Source organism: Pristiophorus japonicus, chromosome 8 (assembly GCF_044704955.1).
Source record: "Pristiophorus japonicus isolate sPriJap1 chromosome 8, sPriJap1.hap1, whole genome shotgun sequence".
Lineage (NCBI taxonomy): Eukaryota > Metazoa > Chordata > Chondrichthyes > Pristiophoridae > Pristiophorus > Pristiophorus japonicus.
Genome location: NC_091984.1, coordinates 153,295,419 through 153,307,436, shown reverse-complemented (window position 1 = coordinate 153,307,436; position 12,018 = coordinate 153,295,419). Strand labels below are relative to the sequence as shown.

At 47.5% G+C, this 12,018-nt stretch overlaps 1 protein-coding gene across 1 annotated transcript; it reads left to right on the top strand.

Moving 5' to 3' along the window:
- Positions 1-1,064: 1,064 nt before the first annotated feature.
- Positions 1,065-9,529, top strand: LOC139269193 (dentin sialophosphoprotein-like). The gene is made up of 4 exons (XM_070888285.1): positions 1,065-1,781; positions 6,223-7,149; positions 8,064-8,403; positions 8,985-9,529. Exons 1-4 carry the CDS (start codon positions 1,065-1,067, stop codon positions 9,527-9,529), a joined length of 2,529 nt encoding a protein of 842 aa, XP_070744386.1.
- The last annotated feature ends 2,489 nt before the right edge of the window (positions 9,530-12,018 follow it).

The window sequence follows — 12,018 nt, the reverse complement described above, 5'->3', positions numbered from 1 at the left end:
AGGAGTATTACCGACACACTGAGGATTAGTACTGTCACCCAGGGGAGTAATACTGCCACCCAGTGGAGTAATACCGAGACCCAAAGGAATAATACTGTCACCCAGAGAGTAATACCGACAGCCAGAGGAGTAATATCGACATCTAGAGGAGAAGTACCGACACCGAGTGGAGCAATACCTTCACCCAGAGGAGTAATACCTTCTCCCAGAGGAGTAATACTGTCAACCAGAGGAGTAATACCGAAACCCAGATGAGTAGTGTCGTCACCCAGAGGAGCAATACCAACACCCAGAGGAGTAATACTGTCAACCAGAGGAGTAATACCGAAACCCAGATGTGTAATGTCGTCACCCAGAGGAGTAATACCTATACCCAGAAGAGCAATACCATCGCACAGTGGAGACATTCTGTAACCCAAGTAATACAGACGTCACAGGATTAATGCAGACACCCAAATGAGTAATATAGTCAGCCAGGGGAATAATACTGATAACCAGAGGAGTAATACCGTCACCCAGAGGAGTAATACTGTCACCTAGAGGAGTAATACCGACAGCCAGAGGAGTAATCCCGACACCCAGAGGAGTAGTACCGACACTGAGAGGAGCAATGCCGTCAGTAAGAGGAAAAATGCTGTCACGCATTGGAGTAACAGCGATTCCCAGAGGAGTAATGCCATCACCCAGATGAGTAATCTCGACACCCAGAGAAGCAATACCAACACCCAGAGGAGTAATACTGTCGACCAGAGGAGTAATACCGAAATCCAGATGAATAATGCCATTGCACAGAGGAGTAATACTACATCCAGAGGAGCAATACTGACACCCAGAGGAGCAATACCGACAGCCAGAGGAGTAATACCGACATCCACAGGAGTAAAGCCCTCACCCAGAGGACCAAACTCGACACCCAGAAGATTAATACCGACACCCAGAGGAGTAATACCGACACACAGAGGATTACTATCGACATCCAGAGGAGCAATACCGACACACGGAGGAGCAATAACGACACGGAGAGGAGTAATACCGACATCGAGTGGAGTAATACCGACACCCAGATGAGTAATACCGACACCCGGAGGCGTTATACCGAAATCCAGAGGGGTGATGCCGTCACCCAGAGAAGTAATACTGTCACCCAGCGGAATAATACCGAAGAGCAGGGGAGCAAAAACGTCACGAAGAGGAGTAATACCGTCACCCAGAGGAGCAATACCGACATCCACAGAAGTAATACCACCATCCAGAGGAGCAATACTGTCACCAAGAGGCGAAATACCGACACCCAGAGGAGTAATTCCGACATCAAAATGAGTAATACCATCACCTATTGGAAGAATACCGACATCCAGAGGAGTGATACCGTCACCCAGAGGAGTAATACCGACATCCACAGAAGTAATACCACCATCCAGAGGTGCAATACTATCACCAAGAGGAGAAATACCGACACCCAGAGGAGTAATACCGACATCCAGAGGAGTGATACCGTCACCCAGAGGAGTAATATCGACATCCACAGAAGTAATACCACCATCCAGAGGTGCAATACTATCACCAAGAGGAGAAATACCGACACCCAGAGGAGTAATACCGACATCCAGAGGAGTAATACCGACATCAAAATGAGTAATACCATCACCCAGTGGAAGAATACCGACACCCAGATGAGTGATACCGACATGCAGAACAGTAATACCAACACCCAGAGGATTAATACTTTCAGCCTGAGGATTAATACAGACACTAGAGGAATAATACCGACACCCAGATTAGTAATATTTTCAACCAGAGGAGTAATACTGATAACCAGAGGAGTAATACCGTCACCCAGAGGAGTAATAGTGTCACCCATCGGAGTAATACTGATAGCCAGAGGAGTAATGACGATACCCAGAGGAGTAATATTGTCACCCAGAGGTGTACTACCGACACACTGAGCAGTAAAACTGTCACCCAGAGGAGTAATACTGTCACCCAGTGGAATAATACCGAGACCCAGAGGAAAAATGCTGTCACCCAGAGAGTAATACCGAAGCCGGAGGAGCAATACCAACAGCCAGAGGAGCAATAATGTCAACCAGAGGAGTAATACCGAAACCCAAAGGAGTAATGCGGACACCTAGAGGAGTAATACCGATACCCAGACGAGTAATAACAAACCAGAGGAATAATACCGCTACCCAGCGGAGTAATAGCATCACTCCGAGTAGTAATATCTACATCCACATGAGTAATACCGTCACCCAGAGGAGAAATACCGATATTCAGTGGACTAATACCGACACCCAGAGGATTAATTCCATCAGCCAGAGGAGTAATACCGTCAGCTAGAGGAGTAATACCGACATCCAGAGGCGTAATACCGACACTCAGAGGTGTAATACCGACATCTAGAGGAGCAATACGGACACCCAGAGGAGCAATACCGACACCGAAAGGAGTAATATCGACACCCAGAGAGTAATACCGGCACCCAGCCGAGTAATATCGTCACCCAGAGAAGTAATACCGTCAGCTAGAGGAGTAATACCATCACCCAGAGGAGTAATACTGTCACCCAGAGGATTAATATAGACACCAGAGGCGTAATACCGACACCCAGAGGAGTAATGCCGTCATCCGGCGGAGTAATAACTACATCCAGAACATTAATACCCCATCCAGAGGAGTAATATCGACATCCAGAGAGTAATACCGACAACCAGAGGAGCAGGAATACAACCGGCACCCAGAGAGTAAAACCGACACCCAGGCGAGCAATACCATCACGCAGCGGAGTAACACCGTCACACAGAGGAGTAATACCATCATACAGATAATTAATGCTGTCACCCAGATGAGTAATACAGACGCCAGAGGAGTAATACCGACACCCAGAGGAATAGTACCATCACCCAGCGGAGGAATACCCACATCCAGAGGATTAATACCCCATCCAGATGAGTCATACCGACATCCAGAGAATAATACCGACAACCAGAGGAGTGGGAGTGATACTGGCACCCAGAGAGTAATACCCACACCCAGACGAGCAATACCATCACCCAGAGGAGTAATACCATCACCCAGAGGAGTAATCCCATCACACAGAGGATTAATACCGTCACACAGAGGAGTAATGCCATCACACAGAGGAGTAATCCTGTCACCCAGATGAGTAGTACAGACGCCAGTAGAATAATACCGACACCCAGAGGAGTAATACCATCACCCAGTGGAGTAATACCCACATCCAGAGGATCAATACCCCATCCAGAGGCGTAATATCGCCATCCAGAGAGTATTACCGACAACCAGAGGAGTAAGAGTAATACTGGCACCCAGAGTGTAATACCGACACCCAGACGAGCAATACCATCACCCAGAGGAGTGATACTGTCACCCAGAGGATTAATACAGACACCAGAGGATTAATACCGACACCCAGATGAGTAATATTGTGTGCCAGAGGAGTAATACTGATAACCAGAGGAGTAATAAAGCCATGCAGACGAGCAATATTGTCACCCAGAGGAGTAATACCGGCAGCCAGAGGAGTAATACCGACACCCAGAGGAGTAATACTGTCACCCAGAGGAGTAATACTGTCACTCAGTGGAGTAATACCGAGACCCAGAGGAATAATACTGTCACCCAGTGGAGTAATACCGACAGCCAGAGGAGTCATATCGACATCTAGAGGAGTAGTGCAGAAATGGAGGACAATACCGTCACCCAGAGGAGTAAGACCGTCACCCAGAGGAGTGATACTGATACCCAGAGGAGTAATGACGTCGCCCAGATCAGTAATACCGACAACCAGAGGAGCTATACCAACACCCAGAGGAGTAATACTGTCAACCAGAGGAGTAATACCGAAACCCAGATGAGTAATGTCGTCACCCGGAGGAGTAATACCTACACCCAAAGGAGCAATACCAACACCCAGAGTAGCAATACCGATACCCAGATGAGTAATACCGATATCCAAAGGAGTAATACCGATACCCAGACGAGAAATAACAAACCAGAGGAATAATACCGCTAGCAAGCGGAGTAATAGCATCACTCCGAGTAGTAATATCTTCACCCACAGGAGTAATACCGTCACCCAGAGGAGAAATACCGATATCCAGTGGACTAGTACCGACATCCAGAGGGTTAATACCATCAGCCAGACGAGTAATACCGTCAGCTAGAGGAGTAATACCGACATCCAGAGGCGTAATACCGACACTCAGAGGTGTAATACCGACATCTAGAGGAGCAATACGGACACCCAGAGGAGCAATACGGACACCGAAAGGAGTAATATCGACACCCAGAGAGTAATACCGCCACCCAGCTGAGTAATACCGTCACCCAGAGAAGTAATACCGTCAGCTAGAGGAGTAATACCATCACCCAGAGGAGTAATACTGTCACCCAGAGGATTAACATAGACACCAGAGGCGTAATACCGACACACAGAGGAGTAATACCGTCACCCGGCGGACAAATAACTACATCCAGAACATTAATACCCCATCCAGATGAGTAATATCGACATCCAGAGAGTAATACCGACAACCAGAGGAGTAGGAATAATACCGGCACCCAGAGAGTAATACCGACACCAGGCGAGCAATACCATCATCCAGAGGAGTAACACCGTCACACAGAGGAGTAATACCATCATACAGATGATTACTGCTGTCACCCAGATGAGTAATACAGGCGCCAGAGGAGTAATACCGACACCCAGAGGAATAGTACCATCACCCAGCGGAGGAATACCCACATCCAGAGGATTAATACCCCATCCAGAATAGTCATACCGTCATCCAGAGAATAAAACCGACAACCAGAGGAGTGGGAGTAATACTGGCACCCAGAGAGTAATACCGACACCCAGACGAGCAATACCATCACCCAGAGGAGTAATACCGTCACCCAGAGGAGTAATCCCGTCACACAGAGGAGTAATACCGTCACACAGAGGAGTAATACCATCACACAGAGGAGTAATCCTGTCACCCAGATGAGTAATACAGACGCCAGTGGAGTAATACCGACACCCAGAGGAGTAATACCATCACCCAGCGGAGTAATACCGACATCCAGAGGATTAATACCCCACCCAGAGGCGTAATACCGGCATCCAGAGAGTATTACCGACAACCAGATGAGTAGGAGTAATACTAGCACCAAGGGAATAATACCGACACCCAGACGAGCAATACCATCACGGAGAGGAGTAATACTGTCACCCAGAGGAGTAATACAGACACCAGAGGGTTAATACCGACACCCAGATGAGTAATATTGTCAGCCAGAGGAGCAATACTGATAACCAGAGGAGTGATAAAGTCACCCAGACGAGCAATATTGTCACCCAGAGGAGTAATAGCGACAGCCAGAGGAGTAATCGCGACACCCAGAGGAGTAATACTGTCACCCAGAGGAGTAATACTGTCACTCAGTGGAGTAATACCGAGACCCAGAGGAGTAATATTGTCACCCAGACGAGTAATACCGACAGCCAGAGGAGTAATCCCAGCACCCATAGGAGTAATATTGTCACCCAGAGGAGTATTACCGACACACTGAGGATTAATACTGTCATCCAGGGGTGCAATACTGTCACCCAGTGGAGTAATACCGAGACCCAAAGGAATAATACTGTCACCCCGAGAGGTCTACCGACAGCCAGAGGAGTAATATCGAAATCTAGAGGAGAAGTACTGACACCGAGAGGAGCAATACCTTCATCCAGAGAAGTAATACCGTCTCCCAGAGGAGCAATACTGTCAACCAGTGGAGTAATACCGAAACCCAGATGAGTATTGTCGTCACCCACAGGAGCAATACCAACACCCAGAGGAGTAATACTGTCAACCAGAGGAGTCATACCGAAACCCAGATGAGTAATGTCGTCACCCAGGGAAGTAATACCTACACCCAGAAGAGCAATACCAACACCCAGAGGAACAATACCGATACCCAGAGGAGTAATACCGGTATCCAGAGGAGTAATACCGTCACCCAGAAAAGTTATACCGAAACGTAGGGGAGTAAAACCGTCACGAAGAAGAGTAATACCATCGAACAGTGGAGTAATACTGTAACCCAGAGTAATACAGACGCCACAGGATTAATACAGACACCCAAATGACTAATATAGTCATCCAGGGGAACACTACTGATAACCAGAGGAGTAATACCGTCACCCAGATGAGTAATATTGTCACCTAGAGGAGTAATACCGACAGCCAGAGGAGTAATCCCGACACCCAGAGGAGTAGTTCCGACACTGAGAGGAGCAATGCCGTCAGCAAGAGGAATAATGCTGTCACGCATTGGAGTAATAGCGATTCCCAGAGGAGTAATGCCGTCACCCAGATGAGTAATCCCGACACCCAGAGGAGCAATACCAACACCCAGAGGAGCAATACTGTCGACCAGAGGAGTAATACCGAAACCCAGATGAATAATGCCATCGCAAAGACGAGTAATACCTACATCCAGAGGAGCAATACTGACACCCAGAGCAGCAAGACCGACAGCCAGAGGAGTAATACCGACATCCACAGGAGTAAAAGCCTCACCCAGAGGACCAAAACCGACACGCAGAAGATTAATACCGACACCCAGAGGAGTAATACCGACACACAGAGGATTAATATCGACATCCAGAGGAGCAATACCGACACACGAAGGAGCAACAACGGCACGGAGAGGAGTAATACCGACATCGAGAGGAGTAATACCGACACCCAGATGAGTAAAACCGACACCCGGAGGCGTAATACCGAAATCCAGAGGGGTGATGCCGTCTTCCAGACAAGTAATACTGTCACCCAGATGAATAATACCGAAGAGCAGGGGAGCACAAACGTCACGAAGAGGAGTAATACTGTCAGCCAGAGGAGCAATACCGATACCCAGAGGAGTGATACCGTCACCCAGAGGAGTAATGCCGACATCCACAGAAGTAATACCACCATCCAGAGGAGAAATACTGTCACCAAGAGGAGAAATACCGACACCCAGAGGAGTAATACTGTCACCCAGAGGAGTAATACTGTCACTCAGTGGAGTAATACCGACAGCCAGAGGAGTGATATCGACATCGAGAGGATTAGTGCCAACATCGAGAGGGCAATACCGTCACCCAGAGGAGTAAGACCGTCACCCAGAGGAGTAATACCGATACCCAGATGAGTAATGTCGTCACCCGGAGGAGTAATACCTACACCCAAAGGAGCAACACCAACACCCAGAGTAGCAATACCGATACCCAGATGAGTAATACCGATATCCAGAGGAGTAATGCCGTCACCCAGAGGAGTAATACCCTCACACAGAGGAGTAATACGACAGCCAGAGGAGTAATCCCAACACCCAGAGGAGTAACATTGTCACCCTGAGGAGTATTACCGACACACTGAGGATTAATACTGTCATCCAGGGGTGTAATACTGTCACCCAGTGGAGTAATACCGAGACCCTAAGGAATCATACCGTCACCCAGAGAGTACTACCGACAGCCAGAGGAGTAATATCGAAATCTAGAGGAGAAGTACCGACACCGAGAGGAGCAATACCTTCACCCAGAGGAGTAATACCGTCTCCCAGAGGAGTAATACTGTCAACCAGAGGAGTAATACCGAAACCCAGATGAGTAGTGTCGTCACCCAGAGGAGCAATACCAACACCCAGAGGAGTAATACTGTCAACCAGAGGAGTAATACCGAAACCCAGATGAGTAATGTCGTCACTAAGAGAAGTAATACCTACACCCAGAAGAGCAATACCAACACCCATAGGAACAATACCGATACCCAGAGGAGTAATACCGGTACCCGGAGTAGTAATACCGTCACCCATAAAAGTAATACCAAAACGTAGGGGAGTAAAACCGTCACGAAGAAGAGTAATACCATCGAAAAGTGGAGTAATACTGAAACCCAGAGTAATACAGACGCCACAGGATTAATACAGACACCCAAATGACTAATATAGTCATCCAGGGGAATAATACTGTTAACCAGAGGAGTAATACCGTCACCCAGAGGAGTAATATTGTCACCTAGAGGAGTAATACCGACAGCCAGAGGAGTAATCCCGACACCCAGAAGAGTAGTACCGACACTGAGAGGAGCAAAGCCGTCAGCAAGAGGAATAATGCTGTCACGCATTGGAGTAATAGCGATTCCCAGAGGAGTAAGGCCGTCACCCAGATGAGTAATCCCGACACCCAGAGGAGCAATACCAACACCCAGAGGAGCACTACTGTCGACCAGAGTAGTAATACCGAAACCCAGATGAATAATGCCATCGCAAAGAGGAGTAATACCTACATCCAGAGGAGCAATACTGACACCCAGAGCAGCAAGACCGACGGCCAGAGGATTAATACCGACATCCACAGGAGTAAAAGCCTCACCCAGAGGACCAAAACCGACACCAGAAGATTAATACCGACACCCAGAGGAGTAATACCGACACACAGAGGATTAATATCGACATCCAGACGAGCAATACCGACATCAAAATGAGTAATACAATCACCCAGTGCAAGAATACCGACACCCAGATGAGTGATACCGACATGCAGAGGATTAATACCAACACCCAGAGGAGTAATACTGTCAGCCTGAGGATTAATACAGACACTAGAGGATTAATACCGACACCCAGATTAGTAATACTTTCAACCAGAGGAGTAATACTGATAACCAGAGGAGTAATACCATCACCCAGAGGAGTAATATTGTCACCCGCAGGAGTAATACTGACAGCCAGAGGAGTAATGACGATACCCAGAGGAGTAATATTGTCACCCAGAGGTGCAATTCTGACAGCCAGAGGAGTAATGACGATAACCAGAGGAGTAATATTGTCACCCAGAGGAGTACTACCGACACACTGAGCAGTAAAACTGTCACCCAGAGGGGTAATATTGTCACCCAATGGAGTAATACCGAGACCCAGAGGAATTTGCTGTCACCCAGAGAGTAATACCGAAAGCCGGAGGAGTAATATCGACATCGAGAGGAGTAGTACCGACACCGAGAGGAGGAATACCGACACCCAGAGGCGTAATACCTTTACCCAGAAGAGAAATACCGATACACAGAGGAGTAATGCTGTCACCCAGATGAGTAATACCGACAACCAGAGGAGCAATACCAACAGCCAGAGTGGCAATAATGTCAACCAGAAGAGTAATACCGAAACCCAGATGAGTAACGTCATCACGCAGAGGAATAGTGCCTACACCCAGAGGAGCAATAACGACACCCAGAGGAGCAATACCGACACCCAGATGAGTAATACCGACACCCGGAGGCGTAATACCGAAATCCAGAGGGGTGATGCCGTCACCCAGACAAGTAATACTGTCACCCAGATGAATAATACCGAAGAGCAGGGGAGCACAAACGTCACGAAGTGGAGTAATACTGTCAGCCAGAGGAGCAATACCGACACCCAGAGGAGTGATACCGTCACCCAGAGGAATAATGCCGACATCCACAGAAGTAATACCACCATCTAGAGGAGCAATACTGTCACCAAGAGGAGATATACCGACACCCAGAGGAGTAATACCGACATCCAGAGGAGTAATACCGACATCAAAATGAGCAATACAATCACCCAGTGGAAGAATACCGACACCCAGATGAGTGATACCGACATGCAGAGGAGTAATACCAACACCCAGAGGAGTAATACTGTCAGCCTGAGGAATAATACAGACACTAGAGGATTACTACCGACACCCAGATTAGTAATACTTTCAACCAGAGGAGTAATACTGATAACCAGAGGAGTAATACCGTCGCCCAGAGGAGTAATATTGTCACCCACAGGTGTAATACTGACAGCCTGAGGAGTAATGACGATACACAGAGGAATAATATTGTCACCCAGAGGTGTAATTCTGACAGCCAGAGGAGTAATGACGATACCAGAGGAGTAATATTGTCACCCAGAGGAGTACTACCGACGCACTGAACAGTAAAACTGTCACCCAGAGGAGTTATACTGTCACCCAATGGAGTAATATCGAGACCCAGAGGAAACATGCTGTCACCCAGAGAGTAATACCGACAGCCAGAGGAGTAATATCGACAATTAGAGGAGTAGTACCGACACCGAGAGGAGGAATACCGCCACCCAGAGGAGTAATACCTTTACCCAGAAGAGAAATACCGATACCCAGAGGAGTAATGCTGTCACCCAGATGAGTAATACCGACAACCAGAGGAGCAATACCAACAGCCAGAGGAGCAATAATGTCAACCAGAAGAGTAATATCGAAACCCAGATGAGTAATGTCGCCACGCAGAGGAATAGTGCCTACACCCAGAGGAACAATAACGACACCCAGACGAGCAATACCGACACCCAGAGGAGTAATACCGATACCCAGAGGAGTAATGCTGTCACCCAGATGAGTAATATCGACAACAAGATGAGCAATACCAACACCCATAGGAGTAATACTGTCAACTAGAGGCGTAATACCGACACGCAGAGGTGTAATACCGACATCTAGAGGAGCAATACGGACACCCAGTGGAGCAATACCGACACGAAGAGGAGTAATACCGACACCCAGAGAGTAATACCTTCACCCAGACGAGTAATACCGTCACCCAGAGGAGTAATACCACCAGCTAGAGGAGTAATACCATCACCCAGAGGAGTAATACTGTCAGCCAGAGGAGTATTACAGACACCAGAGGAGTAATACCGACACCCAGAGGAGTAATACCATCACCCGGCGGAATAATACCCACATCCAGAATATTAATACCCCATCTAGAGGAGTAATATCGACATCCAGAGAGTAATACCGACAACCAGATGAGTAGGAGTAATACCGGCACCCAGAGAGTAATACCGACACCCAGGCGAGCAATACCATCACCCAGACTAGTAATACCGTCACACAGAGGAGTAATACAATCACACAGAGGATTAATACTGTCACCCAGATGAGTAATACAGACGCCAGAGGAGTAATAGCGACACTCAGAGGAATATTACCTTCACCCAGCGAAGTAATGCCCACATCCAGAAGATTAATGCCCCATCCAGAGGAGTCGTAGTGACATCCAGAGAGTAATACCGATAACCAGAGGAGTAATACCATCACACAGAGGAGTAATACTGTCACCGAGTGGAGTAATACAGACACTGGTGGATTAATACCGACATCCAGATGAGTAATATTGTCAGCCAGAGGCGTAATACTGTCAACCAGAGGAATGATACCGACATGCAGAGGTGTAATACCGACATCTAGAGGAGCAATACGGACACCCAGAGGAGCAATACCGACACCGAGAGGAGTAATACCGACACCCAGAGATGCAATACCGTCACCCAGAGGAGTAATACCGTCAGCTAGAGGAGTAATATCATCACCCTTAGGATTAATACCGCCACACAGAGGAGTAATACTGTCACCCAGTGCAGTAATACAGACAACCAGAGGATTAATACCGACACCCATATGAGTAATATTGTCAGCCAGAGGATTAATACTGAAAACCAGGGGAGTAATACCGTCACTCAGAGGAGTAATACCAGCACCCAGAGAGTAATACCGACACCCGAACGAGCAATACAATCCCCCATAGGAGTAATACCGTCACACAGAGGAGTAATATCATCACACAGAGGAGCAATACTTTCACCCAGATGAGTAATAAAGACGCCGGACGAGTAATACCGACACCCAGAGGAGTAATGCCATCATCATATACCGGAGTAATACCCACATCAAGAGGATTAATACACCATCCAGAGGTATAATACCGACATCCAGAGAATAATGCCGACAACCAGAGGAGTAGGCGTAATTCCGGCACCCAGAGAGTAATACCGACATTCAGACGAGCAATACCATCACACAGTGGAGTAATACTGTCACCCAAAGGAGTAACACAGACACCAGAGGATTAATACCAACACCCGGATGAGTAATATTGTCAGCCAGAGGAGTAATACTGATAACCAGAGGAGTAATAAATT

What these genes read in the sequence shown, in the direction of transcription:
- LOC139269193 (XM_070888285.1), top strand. Translation starts at nt 1,065, where the DNA reads ATGAGTAATACCGACACCCGGAGGCGTTATACCGAAATCCAGAGGGGT. An exon ending in CAATACCGTCACCCAGAGGA is followed by an intron (nt 7,150 to 8,063) that starts GTAAGACCGTCA and finishes ATTGTCACCTAG; the next exon opens with AGGAGTAATACCGACAGCCA. An exon ending in TAATACCGACATCCACAGGA is followed by an intron (nt 8,404 to 8,984) that starts GTAAAAGCCTCA and finishes GCTGTCACCCAG; the next exon opens with AGAGTAATACCGAAAGCCGG.